Source organism: Mustela erminea, chromosome 17 (assembly GCF_009829155.1).
Source record: "Mustela erminea isolate mMusErm1 chromosome 17, mMusErm1.Pri, whole genome shotgun sequence".
Lineage (NCBI taxonomy): Eukaryota > Metazoa > Chordata > Mammalia > Carnivora > Mustelidae > Mustela > Mustela erminea.
In genome coordinates, this window is record NC_045630.1 from 29,148,770 (window position 1) to 29,172,549 (window position 23,780).

At 57.1% G+C, this 23,780-nt stretch overlaps 1 protein-coding gene across 2 annotated transcripts in view; it reads right to left on the minus strand.

Annotated features, from left to right (window-relative positions):
* Positions 1-10,861: 10,861 nt before the first annotated feature.
* Positions 10,862-23,780, minus strand: part of STUM (stum, mechanosensory transduction mediator homolog) — a 55,240-nt gene continuing 42,321 nt past the window's right edge. Inside the window, exons 2-4 of one of the 2 annotated variants that reach the window (XM_032318658.1) lie at positions 20,902-21,081; positions 17,597-17,605; positions 10,862-16,631 (exon numbers count right to left, since the gene is read on the minus strand). In XM_032318658.1, coding sequence (XP_032174549.1) covers positions 16,597-16,631; positions 17,597-17,605; positions 20,902-21,081 — 224 coding nt within the window. In that variant the 3' untranslated portion in view covers positions 10,862-16,596. The remainder of the gene's footprint in view (positions 16,632-17,596; positions 17,606-20,901; positions 21,082-23,780) is intronic. The other variant, XM_032318659.1, reaches the window with a different exon arrangement.

The following is a 23,780-nucleotide window of genomic DNA, read 5'->3' on the forward strand; positions in this document are numbered from 1 at the left end:
GTACCGGCCTCCTTGCGGTCCTTTGTGCCCAGAGCCCTGGAGAAGCGCCTCGGGGTGGGTGGGGGACTGCACTCTTTGGAAACTGGAAGATCGCGCTGGGGCCCCAAGAATCCCCCCAGGAATGGGGCTCAGATTGGGTAAGGTTTCGATCTGCAAACGATTTAAAACAGGCTTCAGATCCAGTCTTTTCAGCCTTGTCCGCAAAACCTCTGCGTAGTTAGTCATTCAGGACACAGAATGACCACTAGAAGGGATCGTCTCCCACCCCACAGCCCAGGGCACTAGGGGAAGCCATTGCACTTGAAGACGAGCTCTGTGCAAGGTGGGGAGCTGGCTGCTCGCCTCTATGGTCCCCTTTGATCCCAGTTCACCTCCACCAACATTGCTCTGCAGTCTGTTTTACAGAGGAGGAAACTGAGGCCAAACAAGAGACCTGGGCAATAAACGGGGAGCAGAGATTTGGATCCAGACTGCCTGGTTGCAGACCCGATTCTGTCTTGCTCCTGCTTGGTGAGCTTTCTCAGGCAGAGAGCCTGTCCTGTCTCTGTCCTGCCTGTGTCCCAGGCTCTCAGCACGGGGCTTGGCCCTCCCTGGCCTCCCCGGCCTCCCCTGTCACTCCTCATTGCAAGGGCTGCTTGCTCTCAGAAAGCAGTAGGAAATAAGCCTCTCCTCCAGGTTGCTTCCTGGAGAACCTAAACAGAAAGAAGTACAGTCTTGGCTCCAATGTTGGCCCCTTGGAGAGGGTTGAGGGCCCCGGGCAAGAGCGAGACACCCCAGCCACCGTCTCCCACAGCAGTGTTCCCACCCTCACCTTCTCAATGTTTGCAGCCGCCCGTGGAATTTAGACGGTGTCCACACCAGAGGGATGTCACCCTGAAGACGGGGGCTTACCCCTGGGGACTGGTGTTTCTTCAGCATCTCGCTGGGCTCAAGACAAGTGCTTAGCCAATGTCTGCTGACGGGGACCTCGAGCACTGTCGGTGACCACGGCGGTCAGATACATGGATGCCCTTCCTTCTGCAGAAGGACTCACCGTTGGCTGGCGTGGGCTCCCTGGCCCCTGGGTTTGTGCCCCCTGTGGCCGTCCCTCCTCTTGGTCTTACTCTAGACCTTGTCATTGATTGCCCTGACTGGTCAGGAGGCACCCCGCAAATGCTTGCTGGAAGGCGTGAGCGTCAGTCCCCCCTTCTACTCTCAGCTCTGTCCTCTGCGGCACCCCCCACCCTGGGCTTGGTGATCACCCCCCCACCCCAACCCCTCTAATGTGAAACCCCGCACACCTGTGTCCCAGGCCCGCCGCTCCTCCTGAGCCAGGACTTCGCTGCCTGGTCTCCTCCAGCACAGTCATCAGTGGGACCAGGGGCATCCGGGCCCTCTCAGCTTCTGCACCCCTCCTCCTGCCAACCAGGAGCGGACCCCACATCCCCCAGAGGTCCAACCCTAGAAAAAGGACCCCAGGCCGTGGTGGAGGGGTGGAGGAGAGCCTGGGTACTGCCAGGGCACGTAGACATCCACTGTGGGGGGAAAGAGTTGTCTTCTGCCTGCTTCGGACAAACTCCCCTGGCCAGGCTGCCTGCTGGCCCAGAGAGAGCTCGGGGTCTGCTGCCCACAGGTTCCCCAGTAGTCTGGGGTGTGGGTGGGGGGACAAGGCACTCCATCAGGGCAGGGGAGGGGGTGGGGCTCCTCTTCATCTTGTTGTGGTGGTTCTCACCAGGATCCCTGGAAAGTGTGAGTCTCTTCTCCTCGGGTGAGGATCGAAGGTCTGTGCCTTCGATAAACCCAGCCCAGTGATGCTCCTGGGAACCAGGGCACCAACCATAGGCAGCTATGTGGATCTACTGGGCTCTGTGGGAAGGGGACTTGGGTCAAAACTCTTATTTCATGGACTCCGTAAGCAGAGGGCCCTGGTGGCATCTCAGGTGGCATTTTGGGCATCAGCATCTGCATAGACCCGAGAAGACTGCCCCTTGTGGCTGTAGTGGGAAGTGCAGTCCCTTCCAGAACTAAGTCATAGACAAGACTATGAGTTAGTTCTAGAGAAACTATGACCCAGATCCACAGGGACCAAAGGCCTGCCCACACCTCACCTCCCAGGCACCTCATTCCCATTAATGTCAGAGGAGAGCTGTGGGTATGGGGATACCACCCTCTTACTTCCACCAGCAATGGGGCCCCACTGCCTTCAAAGCCACAAGCAAGCCAACTTCCAACTCCCACTCCAAGTTTCTACTCTCTACGGTGAACAGTTGGGCTAGGACCATCCAGAGCCCTAGGAAACCTGATGGCCAGTCACCCTATTGCTTTTCCAGGTCTCCTCTGGCACCAACCAGCTCAGCCTGGGTTCCCTAGAAACCAGGTTAAAGCTGGCTTTTATCAAGGAGAGCGATCCCAAGGGGCCCGGCATGGTGGGGGGTGGAGGGTGGTGTGTGGAACAAGGTTGGGACAAAGCAAGGGGCAGAGTCAGCAAGTGTAAGCCACCCTCCCAGCACCCCCAGCTCTGCCTCCCACTGGCTACCCTGTCCACAGGACCTTATCTCATGCGGGCAGCACTGCCACTCAGGTGCCCGTGTGGGTCAGCGCAGTGATGGTGAGGGCAGCAGCCGAGGCTCTGACCATGGGAACAACACAGGCCTTGCTGGGCTCCTCTGGTCTGGGGTGCTCTGGTAACCAAGGTTGACCGGGCTTTTCCAGTAAACACCAGAAGGCAGTGCCCATCCTGCTCCCCCCACTCGCCAGCCAGTCCCCCATTCTGTCCCTTGCACTTCCCTGACTGATGATCTCACCCCCTTACCCAGTTGGGCAGGAAGCTGGGGTCCCATCAACCTGCGAAGTCTGGTGAGGGACGAGAAACTGGAAATAAGGAAGCTCCCTGCAGGTCTGCCCAGGGTTGGCAGGGGCGTGCCCGGGCTGTCTCCAGACCAGGGACCCCCAGGAAAGCCTCCCAGAACCAGTTTGAAAACCGGCGGTTGGTGGGAAACCTGCTGGGGTGGGGGAGGGGAGCCAGGAGACCCAAGCCTGCCTCTGAGCCGTGGCAGGGCCCCAAGGTCACTGAGGGTCTTCACTAAAGTCTGGGGAGTAACTTGGCTTCACACAGTGGTTTCTCACCTTTGGGGATCACAGATATGATATGATATGCCTCAGATAATTTAAAGGAAGCGATGAACCCTTTTCCCAGAAAAATGCCCATAAGCATACACACAAAGTTATATAGGAATTCAGGGACTCCTGGACACCCCCTTCCCCCACCAGCCCCTGGATAGATCCCCAGGTGGTGGGCAGGTCTGATTTAAGAATGCTTGGTTTGGGACACCCAGGTGGCTCAGTCAGTCAAGCAGCTTTCTTCGGCTCAGGTCATGATCCCAGGGTCCTGGGATCAAGTCCCGCATCAGGCTCCTTGCTTGATGGGGAGCCTTCTTCTCACTCTCCCTCTGCCTGCCACACTGCATGCTTGTGCTCTCTCTCTCTCTCTCTGTGTGTGTGTCAAATAAATAAATAAAATCTTAAAAAAAAAAAAGAAAAAGAAAAAGAATGCTTGGTTTGTCACAGCCCTTCCCAGTAGGGGAACGCTCCCCACCCCCCTCCCTGCAAGGGTGTCTCTGTCATCAGAGGCCAGCCTGGCAGCTGTCCCCCTTTTCCCCCTCCCTTAATGATTCAGACTTCTAAAAGGTATCATCTTAGAACTACGGCCCACCTATTTTTGTAAATAAATCTTTATTGGAAATAGCCATGCACATTTTTTATGTACTGTCTATGGCTGCTTTCACACCACAATGTCAGAGCTGAGTAGGTGCCCCAGGCATTCCGTGGACGCAAAGTCTGAAATACTCACTGTCTACCCTTTTACGGGAAAGTCCTCCAATCCCTACCTCACGCCGACCACAGCCACCTGGCACCATGCTAGGGGATTCATGACTGTTAGTGCAATTTTTATAAGAACTCTGGAGCTGCTTTAACCCCATTTGTACATGAGAAAGCAGAGACACAGAGAGGGTGAGGAACTTATTTAAGAACACACAGCTGGTAAGCGACCAACTCAAGCCCTTTCCACGACCCCATGCAACTGAGTCTCCCCACCGAGCAGCAGGGTTGGTGCAGGCACACGGCTGCATCGCAGGATTTGGGGAGTGGCCTGTGGTCAAGCCATGGGTCCTGGTGACTAGAAACCTGACAAGGCCCAAGCCATGTTGGTCCCAAGCATGGCCCTCAGGGGGGTGAGGGCTGAGCTGCAGAGCCCAGGCTCTGGCTCTGGCCCCCACAACAGGCAGGACCCAGAATTCCACCAGCCCCAGAGGATTTGAGCTGGGGGTGTGACGGCCTGGCTCAGGAGCTCTCTGGGAAGCGCTGTCTTTTCTAGACTCCAGGTGACCCTGTAAGCGAGCACAGCCCCCCCGCAGCCTCCCTTCCCCCAGAGACCCTTGCACACAGACAAACAGAGTCATCATTGTCCCCTGACACCCCGGACAGACTGCCAGTTCGCAGGCCAACTCACACGCCCTTCCACTGAAAGACAGAAGCTGCATCCTGTTCTCACAGACACCAAGACACATGTGCATGTCCTTTCTCTCTTTGCCACCACAGCCGAGGCCAGCCCCTGCTCGTTCGTGTGCCAGGCACAGATGGGCCCGAGCAGGGAGGCGGGAGCAGAAAATCCAACAAGAAGAGAGATTTCACACCTCAGCTGGATGTGAAGGCTTGCAGTTCTGGGTTTTTTTCAACAAGAAAAAAACTAGTCTGATATAATACTGATAATAAAAACATGAGATAGGAAGCGCTTCCCCCAGCACAAATTTATTTTCTCACAGCTCTGGAAGCTGGATGTCCAAGCTCAAGGTCTGGCAGGTTGGTTTCTGGGGAGGACCCATTCCAGTCTTCCCACTCATTGCCCAAGGCCAAGGGCGAGTTCTGCCACAGCCAGCTCATGCAGGGGCCCCCACCCGTCTGAGCAGGGTGCTCCACTACACCCTCACGCGGCCAGCTCTGCTGCAGACACAGTCCCACTGCACGAGAATGGGGTGGCGGTGGGGAGGGGGGGACGGGACACAAGGCAGCCCCCGCCCCTGTTGTGCACTAACATGGCAGACTGTTTCCAGCTCTACCTTCCATCCCGAACCTTCCAAACTTGTGAATGAGTAAAGCAGTTTGGGGGTGTGGGGGTGGGGGGAGTGCGTCGCTCAGTTCTGTGGTTTTCAATGTGGCGACACATATTTGGGTTATTTTAAAAATAGTTTCTGCAAATCATGGGCAAACAGTATCTCACTGGGACAATTTGCTGTCGGCAGCAGCCCTGCTTTACTTCAATGGAAAACAAGTGCCCAATTTTAGTCATGCTTTCTGAGCACACGTGCTGGAGGGAAGTCGGGCCTGCTGCCCACGGAGGCGGCTGTGCGGCTGTGGGGGAAAGGGCCCCCTTCTGGACAGCCTTGAGCAGGACAGCCTTCCAGGAGGAAAGGAAGAGGGGCAGGAGCTCATTCACGGAACAGGTTCCTTGGTGGCCTTGTTCAGGCCCCCCAGAAATACCCCAAAACATCCCCCTAGAATTTCCCTCACCTTCCTGGCTACCCCCAGACTGTGGTGTCTTGGTCCTGCAGGGACACAGTGGCCTTGGCAATGACATCGGAGTCCCCGACAGCCAGCGCCCGTACCATACCTCCCAACCCTCACCACTGGCGGGTGTGCATATGGTTAGTGCCATTACCTGTGTGGTGTAAATTCAGAGACAGGAGCAAGGTCATGCTGCTGGCAGAACCAGAGTCGGGATCAGAGCCCTTGGTGTGGGTGGACCAGTGAGTGGGCTTGTGCCCAGCACTGGGAAGAGGGTCACGTTGGGGGTGGCAGCACAGGGCAGGACACCTGACCCCCAAGAGGGACGAGGACCCTTCAGAGAGGCTTTGCAGAGGAGGTGTCCCCCAAGGTCAATTTATCCAGAATTATCCGGCAGCGCTGAGGGGTGGAGGGAATCATGTGCTGCAGGCACCAGTAGGACGCAGGGTCTGCCATCGCTGCAGGTGGTCAGAGGAGGCTTTGTGTGGGGTCCCTGTGGATGTGAGGCTGGAGGGCTGGACAGGGCCCCCCCACAGACCAGGGCGCCAGGGTGGGGCATGCAGCTGTCCTCAAAGGCTCTCCCAGCCGGGCACGAGTAGGGGGCATGTGGAGGGATCCCCCTGGCAGCCAGCAGCTTGGGGGAGGGTAAGACTCAGTGAGGAGGCTTGACCAGAGGAGCACAAGGTCAGGCCGTGGGCTGCAAGGGTGTGAAGGGGTTTGTGGATGCCCCTCTGTGCTGGCTATGGCTGTATGGGGGGGAGGGACACCTGGGGACACCCCGTCTGAGCCGCTGTAGGCTGGGGCGGGGGCTGGGGCAGGAGAGCTTAGCTCCCAACTGCCAGCCGGCTAGAGGGGACAGCCCCACAGGAACGTTGGGGGCGGCCAGATGGGCAGCCTGGAGGCCCAGAGCGAGTCCCCGGGAGCCCGAGTGGGACAGTGCTCACAGTACCCCATTCAGTGACAGAGTCGACTTCAGAGTCCAGCGAGCCGTTTTCCTTTCTCTCTTAGTTATCGTTTTCTGTGTCTTCAAACTATTCTCCACGGGCATGCTTTCGGATCAGAACTCTGTGCATGTGTAAGGAAGGAGTAGGGTCCAGCCACTCCTGTGTTCTCCCCATATCCTCCCACACTTCTGCTCAGCCAGCTCGCAGGCCCCTTTCCTCATCCCCAGCGTGCGGGGTGCTGACCCTCCATGCTGCACCCCTACACACACACACACACACACACACACACACACACACACACACACACACTCCTTGACAACCAAAATGTGTACGCTGGGATTCCTCCATCAGAACAGGACACGTCTGGAAGCCAGGCCTCCTGAGTGGTGGTGGAAAGGGCCACAGGTGTTTCCTGAGCAGAAGAGAAGGGGAGGTGGATGGCAGACGGGCTGATTGTCCTGAGGGGGACAGAGAGCGCTTCCCGCTCCCCTGTCTTACCCTCTGTCCTGAGTTCTGGTGAGATCCGCAGGGACTAACAAGTACAAGTGGCTATGAAGTAGGGCATGGCCCAGGCAACGTGTCTCTGAGAGTTCTTCACATCCTGCAGAGGGATGTGGGGAGAAGGTGGGGAACCCCGGTCTTGGGGGACTTTCATTGAAATTTGTGACCATTTACGTGGGAGATGGTGGAGGATTTCACAGAAAAGGCAGACGGTAGAGGGCGCCATGCTCCTGAGATTTTGTAGTTCGTCAGAAGAGCGGCCGTCCACATAGCAAGTAATTTTCAGCCAACAAATACTTTTAACTACTTTTTTTAATCTTCCAAAATGTTTTAATGAATACATATGGCTATTGTGGTGGAAAAGATACATTTACTAGCTCAAGTTCACCGAGTCGAATTCTGCAAAATCCAGGGGACCACCTGGGTCTGGAGGAGGATTGAGAGGGCACATAATTGGCAAGGGGTGAATCTGAAAGCACTCTGGGGAGGTGAGTCTTGGGCTGGAGGGTGTCCCCTTCTCCACCGGCACAGGAGTCTCCAATCCAGACTCCTGTCAGCTGGAGAGAGACTCTGAGATGGACTCTGACCGAACGCTTGGGGTGGCCCCCTCCACAGCACAAGCCACCCCAACTTCCACAGCTCCAGGCCCTGGGAAATCTTTGCAGTTTGGTGACCCCGAGCCACGGCAGCAATGAGGACCGGCACACAACTCTCCCCATCTCTGCAAGGTGCAGCTCCGGTATGGCTGCCATTCCTGCCCCCAAATGACCTGGGGCCCTAGGAGGCCCCATTGAAGGACCCCCCCACCCCGGGGTCTCACAAGGAAGCCAGGGCAAAGCTCGTACGTGAAATGCTTTCACTGAAATTACGAGATGTTTTGGGAACCCTGTCGAGCCTCCAATTGCACGACCTTTCCTGAGGCTTGGCTGTTCATCTTCTTCCAAATGTTTGCTCTCTTTCTGTCCGGCTGGCTTCTCTGAGACCTAAAATTCTTTGAGCCCATAGGCCTGTTAGCTCACGCTTATTTGCATGGCTAAGTAACCAACACTTCGGATGGGCAGGAAGCCAATGGAAACAAATCCTGTTTCTATAGTAGGTACAGAGAGGACTCTGCAGAAAATAGTTTCCATTTTCGGGAGAAGGGGGCAGGTGTGTTCATTTGGCAACTGACCCCTCCTAATTCCACCTTTCCTGTGCCTAGAGCGGGGCCAGGTGGCACAAGGGAAATAAAGCTATTCTAGGACCTGGCACCGTCTGGGGGAGCGCTTCGTGTCTGAGAACCCTGGTTCCCTCTGCAAAGAGACTAGGGGCCTGGTCCTTGCTTGGTGGGCAGCCCAGCAGGGGCCAGGATGGTGGAAAACTCCCCCCAGGGCTTTGCGACGCCAACCTCGGTGTTCGGTTTTGGCTCAGAGTGGATGCTCGGTCTCGGTCCTGGGACTTTCTAATGTTCTAACCAGAAAGCAACTCCGGGCGTGCTCCAGGGGTCCTGGCTGTCCCTGCATGTTCCTCGGGCATCCACGCCTGCCATCAGGGTGAGGGGAGGAGAAAGGATTTCTGCATGTGTGCTAACCTGTTCTGGAACTCTTTATATGGGGAAAAAAAAAAAAAAAAAAAGTTTTAATTTGCACTGTTGCGCATGTATATAATTTTTTCTTTATTTTTTTTTAAGTTTTGTTTATTTTTAAGTCATCGCGGGGCCCGAACTCACAACCCGGAGATGAAGAGCCACCAACCAAGCCAGCCGGGTGCCCCTACAATTTTTTTCTTTAAATACTGTGCCCCATTACAGGAGGGAGCAGGTGGAGAGGGAAGGTGGGAGGCCGGGACTGGGGAGGAAAGCTGGCAATGTCTAAGGGCCCAGTCCCTCGCTGGTCACCTGTGGATAGCAAGTGAGCCTGTGCCCAGGTCTGGTGCGTGCCCATGTGGGTGTGTTTGTCCTGTGCAAAGGCTGGGACTGTGACAGCGAGGACAGAGGGTCAGAGGAGACTCTCTGGAGCAAAGATAGCTTTAGGGCTTAGGAGGCAGGAGGGCGGGGAACACAGAGGGCTGGTGGTGAAGACTGGCCTCCAGGAGGAGGCAGGACTAAGACCTTCTCTGCATCTCCGCACACTGGTATCTTGTCTGGCGTCTCCAAGAGGCAGGAACCGTGGCCAGAGATGCCTTCAGGCTTATAAACTACAGCCCCAGAACTGAAGAGGACAATCCCCAAGGTCTCAGGAAAGCTCTCCATCTTCGCAGGCTCACTCGGTGAGCGAGATGAGCTACTGGCTGGGCTGGGATGGAGTGAGTCGAGCCATGGGCAGCGTCCCCCCAGCAGAGCAGAGGGGTGGAGGGCAGAGGAAGTGAGAGCAGTCTGTCTCTCCCCGGGGTGAGAGGGTACCCCAGGGGTGCTGTTCTTGAGCTCCGCCAGGATTTGAATGGGAGGGGTGAGAGCAGGTGCAGATCCTGGGGACCCCCACTGCTCAAAGCAGTGACACTGTTTTCTTGGTGATAAAATCCATTCATCCCACCTCAGCTTCTTTGAAAGATCCCGGATAGGTTTTGAGTTTCCCCAGAAGCCAAGAGCAGAGGCAAGATCCCCAGCCCCTGCCCTCTGGGATCCCCTTCCTGACCCAGAACCTCAAGAGATGTGGACAGCATCCAAGTGTTCTCGAAAGGCTTATTTCCTCCACCAATGACACCCAGTTTTGAAAGTTTCTTTGCCTGACATGGAAATCCCCACGGCTCTGATGGGAAAGACAGCTGCAGGCTCCTGCTGGCCCGGTAACTCCCCACAGAGCCAGCTTCTCAGGGCCTGAACCCAGGGTGGGATGAGGAGACCCTCCCTCTCTCCACGGCCAGCCAGGCCTGCATGTCTGTCTCGAGGGGCCCTGGGCCCAGGCTATCCAGCTGCCCGAGCTGTGAACCCACACCCCTTTCCCACAGGCGGCCCTCACGCTGTCTCCTCTTTCTCTGGGGCTCCCCTCTTCTCCTCAGTAACTCCTGGCTTCTATGTGAGAAGCTTTCAGCCACCCGGCTGGAGGGTCTTCTCTGAAGGCCATGGCCAGTCCATGGACCCAACTGCGGACCTCCGGGCACCTCCCCCGCAGGAGGAAACAGGCAGGTCCGAGCCTGTCCCTGAGCCTGGGGTTCTGGGGAGTAGATGCCCAACGTCTCCCCGCCCCCAGAAGGGGCACTTCTGCGGCCACACAGCCTGCGGAAAGCATTCCTTGTCAGACAGTGTTCCCACCATGATCTGAGTCTCTGGATCAAGAAAGGGCCCCCTGGGCTGCGCCTCTCTGCAGACTGAGGCTTCTAGAACGCGGCATAGTGCGCCCCTGACTCGCGAGTGTGAGGACGGCCCAGGGCAGCTGTCTCCTCGGCTCACAGATTTCATCTGGTTGGATTACCGCCTCCTGTCAGGAGCTCTCAGCTCCCCCGTGCTCATCTGTTCTAGCCACTGTCTTCATCCATGGATTCCACGGATTCCACAAACTCTGCGGGTCCCGGCCCGTTAGCAAATACCAGCCGGGCCGAGAACTGAGCCCCGCACCTCCCTCCCAGCTCCCTTCAGCTCTGCCAGTTATAGCCAATCTGCTCCTTGCAAGTCCTCCTAACCGTGTCCTAACGCTTCCACATGCTTCCCTCCCAGCTGGTCCACGGTGGAGCTGGAGGGGAGACTCTGCCCTGCCTTCCTGGTAAACCCGGGGGGGGGGGGCCTGATGCCTGAGTGGGCAAACTCCCACCGGCAGAGGGATATGATCGCCGAACATGGGGGTCCCCAGGAGACCCCGGGGAAAGACATTCTTCGTGTTGAGACCACTGTACAAGCAGATGTCACAGAGAGAGGGTGTAAGTCAAGGTCCAATCAGCTGGAAAAAAGAGCACGCGGGGGCTTTGAGAAGCCACCAGAAAGGTCACATGAATGTTTATTACATAGAAAAGAGGGAAAGGAAGAAAAAGTTCCTAAAGCCTTATTTCCAAGATTTAAAAAACACAAACTTGGAATGCCAAAGAGATGCCATGCTTTGTATATTTATAATCAGAATATAAATATGTACACGGAGATATGTACACACAGGTTTAGACGGTCATGCACACTGTTTCCCATTACATGGATGACCACGGGGCTTGAGCTGGGACTTCCGAAGCTGGTGGGGCACCGGGGAGGTCAGGACCCTGCCCTGCGCCTCCAGGGGCTGTGAGGACCTGGCCAGTGGCAGTCGGGAGGTGGGACTGGTGGCGGCTGGGTTCTGAGGGTGCGGGGAAGGCCAAGCCACAGACTGGCCTGGGCCCCAGACTGCAAGTCTGGAAGCTTCTCTAGGTCCCCAGCTGGAGAATTTCTTCCTCTTGTATAACCGATGGAGGCTCCAGTCACTGGGATGGGCTGAAGAACCCCTTGGCCGGCGAGGATCCCAGGGGCAGCAGCTGGGGGTGGGGGGTGACCCCCATGGGTCTGGACAGAGATAAAATGAGGAAGCCCTGGGAGGTTTGGGAGAGGGTCTTGGCAGAGAACAAGAGAAATGGACAGCAATTCTTTCAACAGGAGGAAGAGAGACCCAAAGTCGCTCACGTATTGAAAACTATAAATCACGGCACAACACTCATCCAAATATAAATTCAGCTAATATGCACAGAATCAGTGTTTCTTTTTTTTTTTAATGTACTTTGTTTTCAAAAATTTGGCACCATTTACAACGGCATGTTTACCTTAGCCCGTGCAAAGGGCCAGCCAAGTGTTCTCATGGCACGCCCTGGTCACTTAGGGCCACCGCCGACAGCTCCCTGGTTGGGACACTAGCCAGAGGCTCACCCAGAAAGTGGGGTGGGTATGACCTTGCCTGTCTCTCCTCACTGCTTCACATCCTGAGGCCAGGGCTGGGGGGCGGGGAGGACGGTAGGGAGGACTATCTGCAGCCACAGAAGAGCCCAGAAAGGGATCATGGTCCCCTCCTCTCTGGGAGACCCATGTCGTTCCTCCCACGAAGGCCAGCCGGGTTTGGTGGCTGGGGGTGTGGAACCATGGACCTTGGGAGGAAGAGCTCCAGGCACAGAGGCCCTTCGGGATCAAGTGAACTGTGTGCATCTGGGCCGTGTTGGGTGATGAGGACAAGTGCCACCTGCCAGGGCCCATGCTGGAGGTACGGCTCCTGGGCGGTGTGAGGGGACCCTCTGTGGATGTCAAGGTCCCAACCCTGAGTCCTGCCCTCACCCAGCAGCTGGAGGGGCTGTGAACATGTGTTTGGGGTGGGGGGAGTACACACACATATGTAAGGGAGTGTGCATATGTCTGTGCTTCTGCCTGCCTAGGGTGCCAGTGGCCTGGCCTGCGGGTGGCCGGCATGCTGGCAAATCCAGGCAGACGGGGACAGAACTGGGGATTAAGTCCAGAGAGACAACTTGTACTGGAAACTCAGGACACCTGCAAAGACGGCCCTATCATCCGCCTGCCCATGCGACAGAATCAGGAGGGGAGAGAGCGCAGTGTCTATCACTAGAAAGAGTCCCGGCTCCAGTGTGGCCATTTCCCAGTCGACGGGGCCCATGGCCTCAGCCTCTGCCTCTGCGGGGCCCTGGGGCCATCCTCCAAGGCCTCTGCTCTGACAGAAATGGGACTGGCATTGGCTGCCTCGCGTACAGATGGTCCAGCTGAGGCACAAGACGGGAGGAGAGAAAGCACTGAGCTGGAACTGGCCCTAGTGTTTGGGGCACAGGGCTCCCCAGCAGCACAGGGATTAGATTAGGGCAGATTGTCCAGTAGAGCCGTGCTTGCATGCCTCCGTGACCCCGCGAACGTTCACAAGTTCTCAGAGCCCAACAGGTGAGAATCGCAGGACCCCAACCAGCAGCCCCCAGCTCAGGCAGCCCCCAGCCTCCCCTCCCACAGCCCGGCCTCCTGCCTCCGCTCACCTTGCTGTTTCACCTGCACGGCGGGAAGAGCAGGTGAGGCGACCCCAGAGCTGCCCCCTGGGAGCCCCCCTCAGGCCGCAGCAGGCATGCTGGGTGCTTGCTGCACACACAAAGGATCACAGGGCCCCGCTTGCAAGAGCTACCCCTTTCCAGCCTAGGGGACCCCTGAGTAGAAGGAGCTCTGGCTTTGTTCAGCCTCAGGCGGGTTCATGGGGAGCAGCTCACACAACACCCCCGCCCCTGCGAGGTCCCAGTCTCTGGGGATGGTCAACGCGGCTGGGAAACCTCTGAGGGTGCCCGTCCGCCTCCAGTCTCTCTGTTGTAAGCCTCCCAACCAAACCAACCACAGGAGCCAACAAGGGCCTGCGCCACCAACCAGGGGACACGTCAAGGTCAGTCATCCCTAAGCCAATTCCATAGGCCCGGGCAGCCCGCATCACCACCAGAGAAAACTTTCCAGGTCACGAAGGCCTCTGGGCTGAGGACAGGATGGGGCCCCACATCGGCTCTGCCCCATGCTGGCCCTGCCCCACCCCCCCAAGTGGCCTTCGCAAACTCGCCCCCATCTGCGCAGGGATGGGGTTCACTAAAGAAAACATAGTAGATTTTGGGGGCAGTTTAAAAAGCTGGGCTGGCGCAGAAGGACCACCTCTGTGGACCCCGGGCTTCCTCCTCCAGCGCCTCAGGACTCTGGAAGGCATTCTCTGGGGCCTCGGGGCTCAGTGTTCCGTTTTCCTGAGGTCCCTGGCCTTCCTGGGGAAATTCGGACCATGTGGCTTTCTCAACCCTCTTGAGTTCGCGTGCTCCCCACTGCTCCTCGGTCCTCGTGGCGTCTGCACAAGGCTGAAGTCCCCGCCAAGCCTCTGGGACGTGGGGGATCAGAGGGCTGGGAGCAATCCTCTGCCCGCTCCCACCCCTGCTCTGGGCTGTGGGTTGGCGGGCCGCCCAGGACAGTGTGTGGTGGAACCGTCCAGTCCTTGCTGAGGAGGCTTTTCCTGTCACCTGCTACTTCCACGGGCAAGGCCATCCAGAGGCCCCTCTGGCTCAGAGATCTCATCCCCTCTGCAGCAAGGCTTTGCCACAGGCCGTGAGCTGCATGTTCAGGGCCTTATTCTCCCAATGCCTCAGCCCTGCCCTCTGGAAGTTCCGCATACTCACGTCCCCCCTGCCAGGATTGTTGGTAGGGGTCATAGGCGGCCCAAGGAGCCGCAGCAAGCCTGTCAAGGGCCCAACACCTGGAGGCTGTCCTTGTCGTCGGGGCTGACACGTGGTTCGGGGGCGGCAGAGGGAAGGCACCCTTCTGCAGGGCCCTTCCTCACCTCCTGACCCTGGTCTCAGCCGGTGACACCAAGGCCACAGTCTCATGTAGAGAGCTGCTATCTCAAGCCGTTCTCCCGCGCAGCTATTCTCACAGACTGGGGGTTCAGAGGACGGGGGTGCCTCCATCCTCACACACATCAGCTCCACAGGAAGGGCTTCCTCCGGAGGCTGACATGCCCTCGAGTTCGGAAGCAGCTGGCAGCCGAGGGGAGCCGTCCTTCCGAACCCACAAACCCCTGTATTACCCATCCCACACCGGGGTCCACTCAAGAAACCCCCACCCGGGTCTGGATCACCACTAAGCACGCCCCATAAGTTGCTCTCTCTTCTGTCCCCCTCAGCAGCCACCCAAGCAGGGAATGCAAGATCCTTGCTTCCACCGCGGGGGCTGCGCCTGAGGCCCGTGGTCCCTCCCCGTGGTCCCTTCAAGCATGTGGGGGAAGACGGCAGCGGGGTACTGCTCCTCCGACCTGGCTACAGGGGAGGCTCCCACACTGACACAGCCTCCCAGGGCGCCACCAGCAGCCACCTACTGTCTACCGGGCAGGGGATGCCATCTTCACACTCTAAAAGGCTCTGGCTTTCTGAATGAAACCAAAGCTGGTCCCACGCCTTGAAAATGCACAGGATTCCAAGCACAAAAGAAGCAGCAGCAGCAGCAGCAAAGGCCTGGCTGGGGTCGGGAGGGAAGGGGGGCAGGAAAAAAAAAGACACAGCCAGCTGTTCAGAGAGTGCAGCCGAGCTCCGGGCAGGGGATTTGGGTCTCCACAGTGGGCCAGAGCTACCCAACCCACAGGGAGCCCAAGGCCCCATGTCCCTGGCAGGACGATTATCAGAAAGCCCAGCGGGGGAGGTGAAGTGGGCTTGGGGAGCAAGGTGGCCTGTCCAGCGGCAGGCTCCCCAAGCACACCCACCCAGCGACAGGAAAAGGCCAGTCAGGGCACCTCGCCAGCCCTGGCCATACTCTGAGTCTCCAACAGACAAGAAAAGCCCTCTCCCAGGGAGTCTAAGAGGTTCTGCAAACAGCTTTGGGCCAGTACCCCAGTTTCACCATTCCCATGTTAGGAAGCAAATGAAAACAGACGTGTAGACATCCACCGTGACTTTGAATGGCCTCTCTCTTCACTTCAGAGCAATCCCCAACCCGCAGTGGCCCCAACACCTCCCGTGAGTCCCTCCCCATCAGGGTCCAACTCCCCAACAACCATGCAGGCAGGCGCTGTGAAGGCCCCCACCACCCCTTTGGAAAGGGAGGAATCCCCGCATGACCCCAGCAGGAGTCCCAGGCCCCGCAAGAGGGATTTTCAGAAACAAGTCCGCCACCCCAGACAATTTTTTTTTTTCAATTCTAAATCCCCCAAAAGCTCTTGAATGCTAAGTTTTCTTCCATAACTTATTTAGGCCAAGATCTGACCTGAACCAAGCAAGCTGAGGCTATTCATGGTTTTTATTAATCCCAATTAGTCTGACTTTTCACAGGGTTCTCTGCAAAATCAGTCATGCGCTTGGCGGTCGGGAGGTGCCCCGGACTGCGGGGGTGTTAGGAAACGCATGGTAAATGGGTCTCACTCCGTCTCAGATACACGTTTTCTGAACTCAGAGACCCATCCAGCCCCAAGGATTTTAGGAGGACTATGGACCAGGCGTGGTATTCTGTATAATGTGAAGGCTCAGCAGGCCTGTGCTCGCCCACACCTGCACTGGGGAGCCTGCGTCTGCACACCTGGCAAGCCCTTTTGCCCAGGGATGGAGTCGCCAGCCGCTGTCTAGGGAAACAAAGGTCAAAACACACCCAGGCCCAGAGATTTCAGTGGCGAGGAGGGAGGGTGGGTGAACGGTAGGCTGCAGTAAGGGAGCACAGGGCCAGGAGAAACTTTTGGGGACCCGTCCCCAGGCAGCCCTGGGATGGCAGAGGGCACAGCAGACCTTTCCACACCGGGCTGGGTGCTCACTCCTGCCCTGGCTCATTCCTGCCCTGGCGTGGCCCCAGGGAGACCAAACAGTCAGATGGGGGCTGGGGACCCAGAGGAAGGGTCCACTGAACCCTGCCCCTGCCTGGCAGCTCTGGGGCACCCTGGCAGGGGGCAGGGAGACATGCAGGGCAGGGGCCAGCCGAGCATCCCAGCCTCCCTGTCCGCGATACCGCCCCCCACTCCCCACCCTCCACCCCACCTGAGATGCTCTGGGGGCCTGTGTCTTTCTGGAGCAGGGGGAGGGGCTGGCAGCCTCGCAGCCTGCCAAGAACAGCAGATGCGTTTTCAAAATAAATAATGTTTTTTAAATCCCCCTCTTCCACTCCAACCCCGGGAGATGGCAGAAGAGCAAGTGAGGTCCCGGTGCCCACTGCAGCCTGGCGCAGCCCTCATGGGACCACCCTGGAATTCTCGGCAGCGCCTTCGACTCACAGCTGCTGTGGGATGCCCTGCTCCTTGTATCCTGTGTGGAAGAAGAAGAGGAGGGACAGTGAGATGCATACTTCCTACAGGATTTCTCCAGGAGGTGCCTGTAAACTGCAATATGGTCATGAAATCTTATTCGCACTAGGATGTGAATGGCTGCTATACTCAGGGTCCACCTTTTCTGGAGGGCATGGGCTTTTTAACCAGAACAGAAAGATGCAGGAAGAACTGTGGAACCTTGGGTTTGGTGAGGTTATGGGACAGGAGGGCATCCGGGATGGGGGGTGGGGGCACGGTGATCGACATGCCCCGAAACCACTGCCCAGGAGACTGCTGGGTGGGCCTCCATCCCCGAAAGCCAGGCACCTGGGACGTGTGGACAGAGAGGAGGACGGAAAGAAAAACAGCAAGACAGGACACAGAAGACCGTCACCATGTGTCTGTTCAATCAGCCGGACGTCTGGGACACAGACAAACATGACCGAGGACTCCGAGCCTTTAAAACACTGTTGACCATCACAAGACCACTGGGATGAAGTTATGAGTTTGGGATTGGCGAAATGCCTCCCACCCCACTGAGAGCTGGCAACTTAGCTCCAGAGGAGTTTCTGAGGACCTAACGGTTTTTTTCTCTCATTATTTACCAAATTATTCACCAATTTTAAGTCTGAATCATATGCGGGAAATGCAGAAAAAAGATGACATCACAGACGATACAGGAGTGACCATGTGTTGTTGAAGCCACTGCAGGCCCCGAGGGGCTCAGTGTGCTAGGCCCCAGACTTCTGTCTACACTTTAACACTTTCCACACTACAGCTAGAAATCCCACCAAACAAAAACACAAAGAAGATATACAGAAGCACAAAAATAAATGAAAATAGATAAAAACCAAAAACAAGACGAAAGCCCGGCGGCCCGCTGGGGTGAACGTGTTGGGGAGAGTGGTGCGCAGGGGGGGCAGCAGCCCTGGCTGGGGGCCCTGCGCCCACCAGCAGACTCACCTTGGGAAACTTGGGGGCAACACAGGGATGTGAGGCCGCAGGATGGAAAGGAGGAAAAGAGAAAAAGAAAACAGGGTGAAAACAGAGACCAGAAGGACTGGCGGAAGTCTAAAAAGCATCAGGATGTGTAAGCGCTCTGCCCGGGCTCTGGGGACCGGCAGGTGGGTGCTGGGACTGGGGCGTGTGGCCAGAGCTCTCCCCACCCCAGGTTCACAGCCTGCAGCCCCACAACTCAGCCAAGCGCATTCCTCCCCTGGGGCCACCTGCTGACCCTCCCTCTGGGCTCAGCCCCACCTGCCTGGAGAAGCCGACCGAGGGCCCCGAGGGGCTCAGTGTGCTAGGTGCACCTGCAGGGGGGACGGCTGCGGGACATGCTCAGGAGGTTGAGATGCTCCCTCCTGGCCCCAGCCGGGCTCTGTGTGGTCACCCCGTATAGAGACAGGAGTCCTGTACATACATCCTAATGCCTGGGGACAGACAGAGGCAAACAGATCTCCTTCTGCAGATACCCCGATGGACCGGCAGAGGCGCCGAAGTCCCGTGTGGAGAACATGCAGATGGATAAGCAGACGGTGTCGTGTTGGGGTGGACATGGGGCAGAGAGCATGGGGAACTACCCCATATTTCTCCATCCTCGACCAGGACAGACTGTGATGGGCTCATTGTTATTATCAACAGAGTGGCTTGCTTATGTCCCGGACTTTAATGTCTGCTTAGGTCTGGAATTCCCTGCTGCCCTCTTAGCGGCTTTTCTGGATGGTGTATGTGTTGATGACCCCCTGGCCAGTGCTGTGTGGAAGGTCATCCTCAGGGCACCTGGGGGGCTCAGTCGTTAAGTGCCTGCCTTCCGCTCAAGTCATGATCTTGGGGTCCTGGGATAAAGCCCTCTGCTCAGCAGGGAGTCTGCTTCCCCCTCTCCCTCTGCCTGCCACTAGCCCCTGCTTGTTCTCTGTCTCTCTCTCTCAAATAAATAAGTAAAACCTTTTTTTTTTTTTAATCATCCTCTACTGTTCCAGCTGAGAGGTTTCCTTCATTTTTGCAGCAAGGGGCTGGAGTGGACCCAGAAAGAACGGCCCTTGTCCAACTATCAGTTAGGACAGACGAGTCCCTTGTGGGACCTCCTGGCAAAGTCACCATCCCCCGCAGGACCTGTGTGCTCCGCCATCCCTGGGAGCCACCCCCAGCCTGCAGCCGCCTCTCAACAGCAGTGATTACACATCCTTCCGGGGCAGGTTTGCTTTCTGGAATGAGTCACCCCTGCCAAGATAGGTGGCTGAGTCCGGCAGGCAGCATAGCCAGTGGGCAGGGGTGAGGTGTGGTGGGTTTTCTTCTGCAGCCAAGTCTGAAAAGTCTGGTGCAAAAAACCAGCATCCCCGGGGCCAGCGTGCAGAGACATCCAAGAAGCTGAGTGGCCACAGCGAGGGCCCGGGGCCCCGGGGCGGGGTGGGAACCCGGCTTCTCACACCAAGCATCCCGGCTGCACTCTCAGTGCCAGCCACAGGGCCAGGCTTTCTGGCTGAGCCCACAGTCAGGGGTGATGCAAAGAGAGGAAGAGGAAGAGGCCCCATCTGACTCATCAGGGTCCATGCTTCCTAGTCTAGGATCTGATCGGGGGGCCCTTCCAGTTATCTTTAAGACACAGACCCTGTGGTGTTTAAAACCCCTGGGTTTTAAGGGAGACCAAGATAAAAACAACCAGAAAGCTCTAGGAACAAGGCGCCCATTCACTGAAAGGGAGCTGGGTGACGCAGGTGCATTCTACTTGAGGGGAAAGTCTCCTCCTTCAGGTGCCCAAGCACCTGGCCAGACAATGGGGTCACGCAGGAGGAAGCCGTCAAAGGGGTCAGGCCTCGTTCGGGGTCAGGCCTTCCAACTACGGCTGAGGACGTGTCCCACAGCAAGGCTCCCAGGTCCCAAATGCGAAAGGGTCAGGAGCCAGTGGGCCATCGCATAGGCCCCCAGGGAAGCTTCGGGCTCTACAGTCCCTGTTCCCGGGCACAGGGCGAGGCGCCCATGGCGAGCCTGCCTGGGTCTCTGACTCTTCTGCCTGCTCCCCTCCCAGAGTACCGGTCCTCCCTGAGAGCCTTCCTGTGCCTGCCCTGAGAGCAGCCCTCTGCAGCCTAGCCCTCCCCGGGGCCAACCCACCCACCCCCGGAGCTCTGGCCAGGCCTGCTGGTCCCCTCCTGTTGTTCTGGCTGGCCCCCACCTCCCAGGGTCTGCCACTGCCTCTCGGACCTCTCTTGCTGGATGTCCTGCTTCCAGGTGGCCAGTCTGCCCAACCAACTGGCTCCAGGGGACCCCAGTTGGGCTCTGGGACCTGCATTTTTTTCTGGCCCGTGGCTTGACTGGTCACTGACCGGAGGCTTGGCCTGGCCTGGCAGCTGTGTGTTCCCTGCCTCCCCAGAGGACCCTGAAACCAGAGGGAGTCAGCTACTGGTCATTCTAGATCGTTCTAGCTCATTCCCCATAACTCACATCCACCCTCTGGCACTGACAGGCCAGCCCAGGAGGGGCTTTGTTGCACAGGACATCAGGGGGTCCCTGGGGCATGAAGAGAGGGCAACGCGGTGCCTGAGGGGATGCGATCCCTGTCCGTGGGAGTCCACGGCGGCGTGGACAGAACGTGTGAAAATGCCGGCCACGTGAACTGTCTGCTCTAAGAGCTCAAGGTTACTTCACAGATGTTATGTCCATCCGGTGAGCTCTGTAACATCAGGCACTTTCTCAAAACAGTTTTGTGTCTGACTCAAGTTTGTACTAAATGATGGGCGAAGGTCCCCTCAGGAAGGAGCCACACTTAGGTCAAAGGAAGGAGAAAACCGTACTGTCTGGCTATAAAAACCAAACACAACAACACAACAACCCACAGTTACAGGACTTCCCGTGGGCAGGGAGGCCACGTGGGTTCTCCTTCTTTCTGGAAACTGGGACCACCAGGCACACGGACCGCACCCCGGCTACCCAAGGTGGTCTGGGGCTGTTCCCTCAACAAGGAGGATGCCCAAGGTGTTTGAGTTGGTCGGAAGCTCCATCCTGTCTCGTTCACACCCTCGGGCTCAGGACTCCCTGCAGGCATGGGGCTGGGCATGCGGGGGATCAGGGTCAGGGACAGGGGAAGGGTCCCCTCTGCCAGGCAGCTGCAGACTCCCGTAACCAGCACACAGGTGCGCCTTCCTAAGCGCCCGGCCCCAGGGAGGAGGAGACCTCCTGGCAAGGTGCTCCCCCTGGCTAGACCACACGGCCCAGACCATCCAGCACCAGCCCCTCCTCCAGCCCAGCCCCCAGACGCACGGGTGGCTACTCACTGGCGAGGATGACCATGTCCATGCCCCAGAAGATGCTCATGATCCAGCCCACCATGACGATGGCCGTGAGGGTCTGGATGAGGGCCGCTGCGATGTTGAGCCAGAAGACACAGCATACGTGCCTGTCCGGGAGGTCAGTGCGGGCTCCACACAGCACCGCGAAGGCCGAGACAAACGTGCCTGTGAGACACCGGAGGGGACAGCCTTCTGAGTGCACTGGGGGCAAGAGCCACACGCATGCTCCCGGCCAGCCGGAGGCCCTGCTATCCAACGCCACCCCCAGGGAGCTAGGAGAGGGGTGGCCTGTGTCCAGTACCTTCCCACTCAGACCCGGCTCGCCTCTGGTCCCCATGCTGGGGGAGCCGAAACACCAGCCCCGGGATGTGTGGGCCCAGGCCCAGCATAGTCCTGAGGCCCAGCACAGTCCTGGGGCCATGATAAGCCGTCCCTGCCACAAGGGAGCCACCGTGCAGCCCCCTGTGAGGACAGTGAACAGCCTGGGGGAAGGACATCCACCTTGTGTGGCAGAAGTTGTGAAGGTCTAGCAGCTGGGAGGTAGGAACCAGAGTCCCTGGGGTGATACGGAAGCCACCCACAGAGGCAAATTCAGGAAGTGACCCCCAGAACACTCACTATTTGCAAAGGGACAGGAGCAGAGACCCCAGGTTCCTGCAGGGTGGAGAAGGCACAGGCCGGTGCCCGTGTTTAGAGACCAATCTCTGACGGGGTTCCCCTAGACACCCCAGACCTGCAAGGGGAGGGAAAGGGGGCCCAAGACTTGCTGAATATCCACAAGCCACAAAGTGACGTAGCAGGTGTGTCCAGGTCCCTTAGCCAGTAGGACTTCCCAGATCCCTGCACGTGCTAGGGACACATGTCCCTGCACTTAGTGACATCTTCCTGGAGCCAGGCTCTCTCCTCCTTGGGCTCTGAGCCCTGTGGCCAGCCTGCAGAAAAGCTAGTCTGCTCCCCAACCCCCAAACAATACCGGTCTCCCATGCTGCTCCTGGACAGACTGTCCCTAGAGCTAGCACTTGACACCCCCAGTCCAGAGCCCATCCCCCAACCACCTCCTTTACAGGTTTTCACCCTCTAGGCCACTGGCTCCCCACCCTAATCTCCAGACACTGGACACCCAGGGACGGTCTCCCAGAGAGGGTCTCCCAGCCACGTGTGACCAGAGGGCAGGAAGGAATATGTGCCGAGGCAGGCAGGCAAGCTGATTACCCCCAGGGCAAAGCCTGTGCCTGCTGCGGATGGTCTCTCTGGTCCACAGAGGCAGGGGGATGAATTCCTGGCCGAGGCTGAGGGTAGCTCCTGGCCCCTCCCAAATGGAGAGTCTGGGGAAGTGAGAGTTGCCCGGAGCAGCCTCCTACCCTCACCCAGACAAGGAAGGGATGAGACAGCCCCATCTGCCCAGAAGAGCTCCTGTGCGCGCTCGATCTCTCTCTCTCTCTCAAATAAATAATTTTTTAAAAGATATACAGAGAGCTACAAAAAGCAAACGAGGGCACCTGGGTGGCTCAGTGGGTTGAGCCGCTGCCTTTGGCTCAGGTCATGATCTCAGGGTCCTGGGATCGAGTCCCGCATCGGGCTCTCTGCTCAGCAGGGAGCCTGCTTCCTCCTCTCTCTCTCTGCCTTCCTCTCTGCCTACTTGTGATCTCTGTCAAATAAATAATTTAAAAATCTTAAAAAAAAAAAAGCAAACGAATATTGTATTGGCAAAAAACCAGACCATTGGAACAGAACTGAGAGCCTGGAAATAAACCCAGGGATGTACAATCAACTAGTCTTTGACAAGGATGAGGAACAGGAGAGAAGATGGTCTCTTGATCAGCGGTGCCGGGATAACTGCATATTCACATGGGAAACAATGGAGCTGGACCCCTACCTCACACCACTCACAAAAATTAACCCGACATGGATCAAAGACTTAAATGTAAGACCTGAAACCATGGAATTTCTGGAAGGAAACACAGACACGAAGCTCCCCCACTGTGGGTCCTAGTGATGGTTCCTTGGATGTGACACCTAAAGTTCAAGCAACTGAAGCAAAAAATAAACGCGTGGGACAACATCAAGCTCAAAAGTTTCTGCAGAGCAAAGGAAACCATCCACAGAGTGAAAAGACAACCTGTGGAATGGGAGAAAATACCTGCAAACCGTGTGTTTGATAACAGATTAATCTCCAAAATACAGAGAGAATTCATCCAACTCAGTAGCAGAAAAACCACCCAATTAAAACATGGGCAAAGGACCTGAACAGACGCTTCTCCAAAGAAGACAGCCAGACGGCCAACAGACACATGAGAAGATGCTCAAGGAAATGCCAATGAAAACCACAACGAGATGTTACCTCCCACCCGTCAGAATGGACACGATCAAAAGACACAGATGAGAGATACCCAGTGTTGTCGAGGATGCGGGGGAAAAGGAACCCTCGTGCTCTGCTGCTGGGATTGTAAATGGGTGCAGCCATTTACAGGATGGAGGGTCCTCAAAAAATGAAACATACAACGACCATATGGTCCAGCAATCCCGTTCTGGGGAAAATGAAAACATTAATTCAAAGAGATATCCGCTCCCCAAGTTCACTGCAGCTTATTTATAGTAGCGAAGTCATGTCTACGGATGGAGGGATGGATAAAGACATCGTGGTGCACGTGTGCACGATGGAATATCATTCAGCCATGAAAACTGAGGGAACCCTACCACCCGTGACAACATGATGCCTTCATCTCGCTAAGTTGAGATAAGCCAGACGGAGAAAGGCAAACACTGCAGGATCTCACTGATACGTGGGATCTCAAACAAAACAACAAATAAACTCAGGAAAAAAGGTCAGACGTGTGGTTATAGCGGGGTGGGAGAGCTTGGGG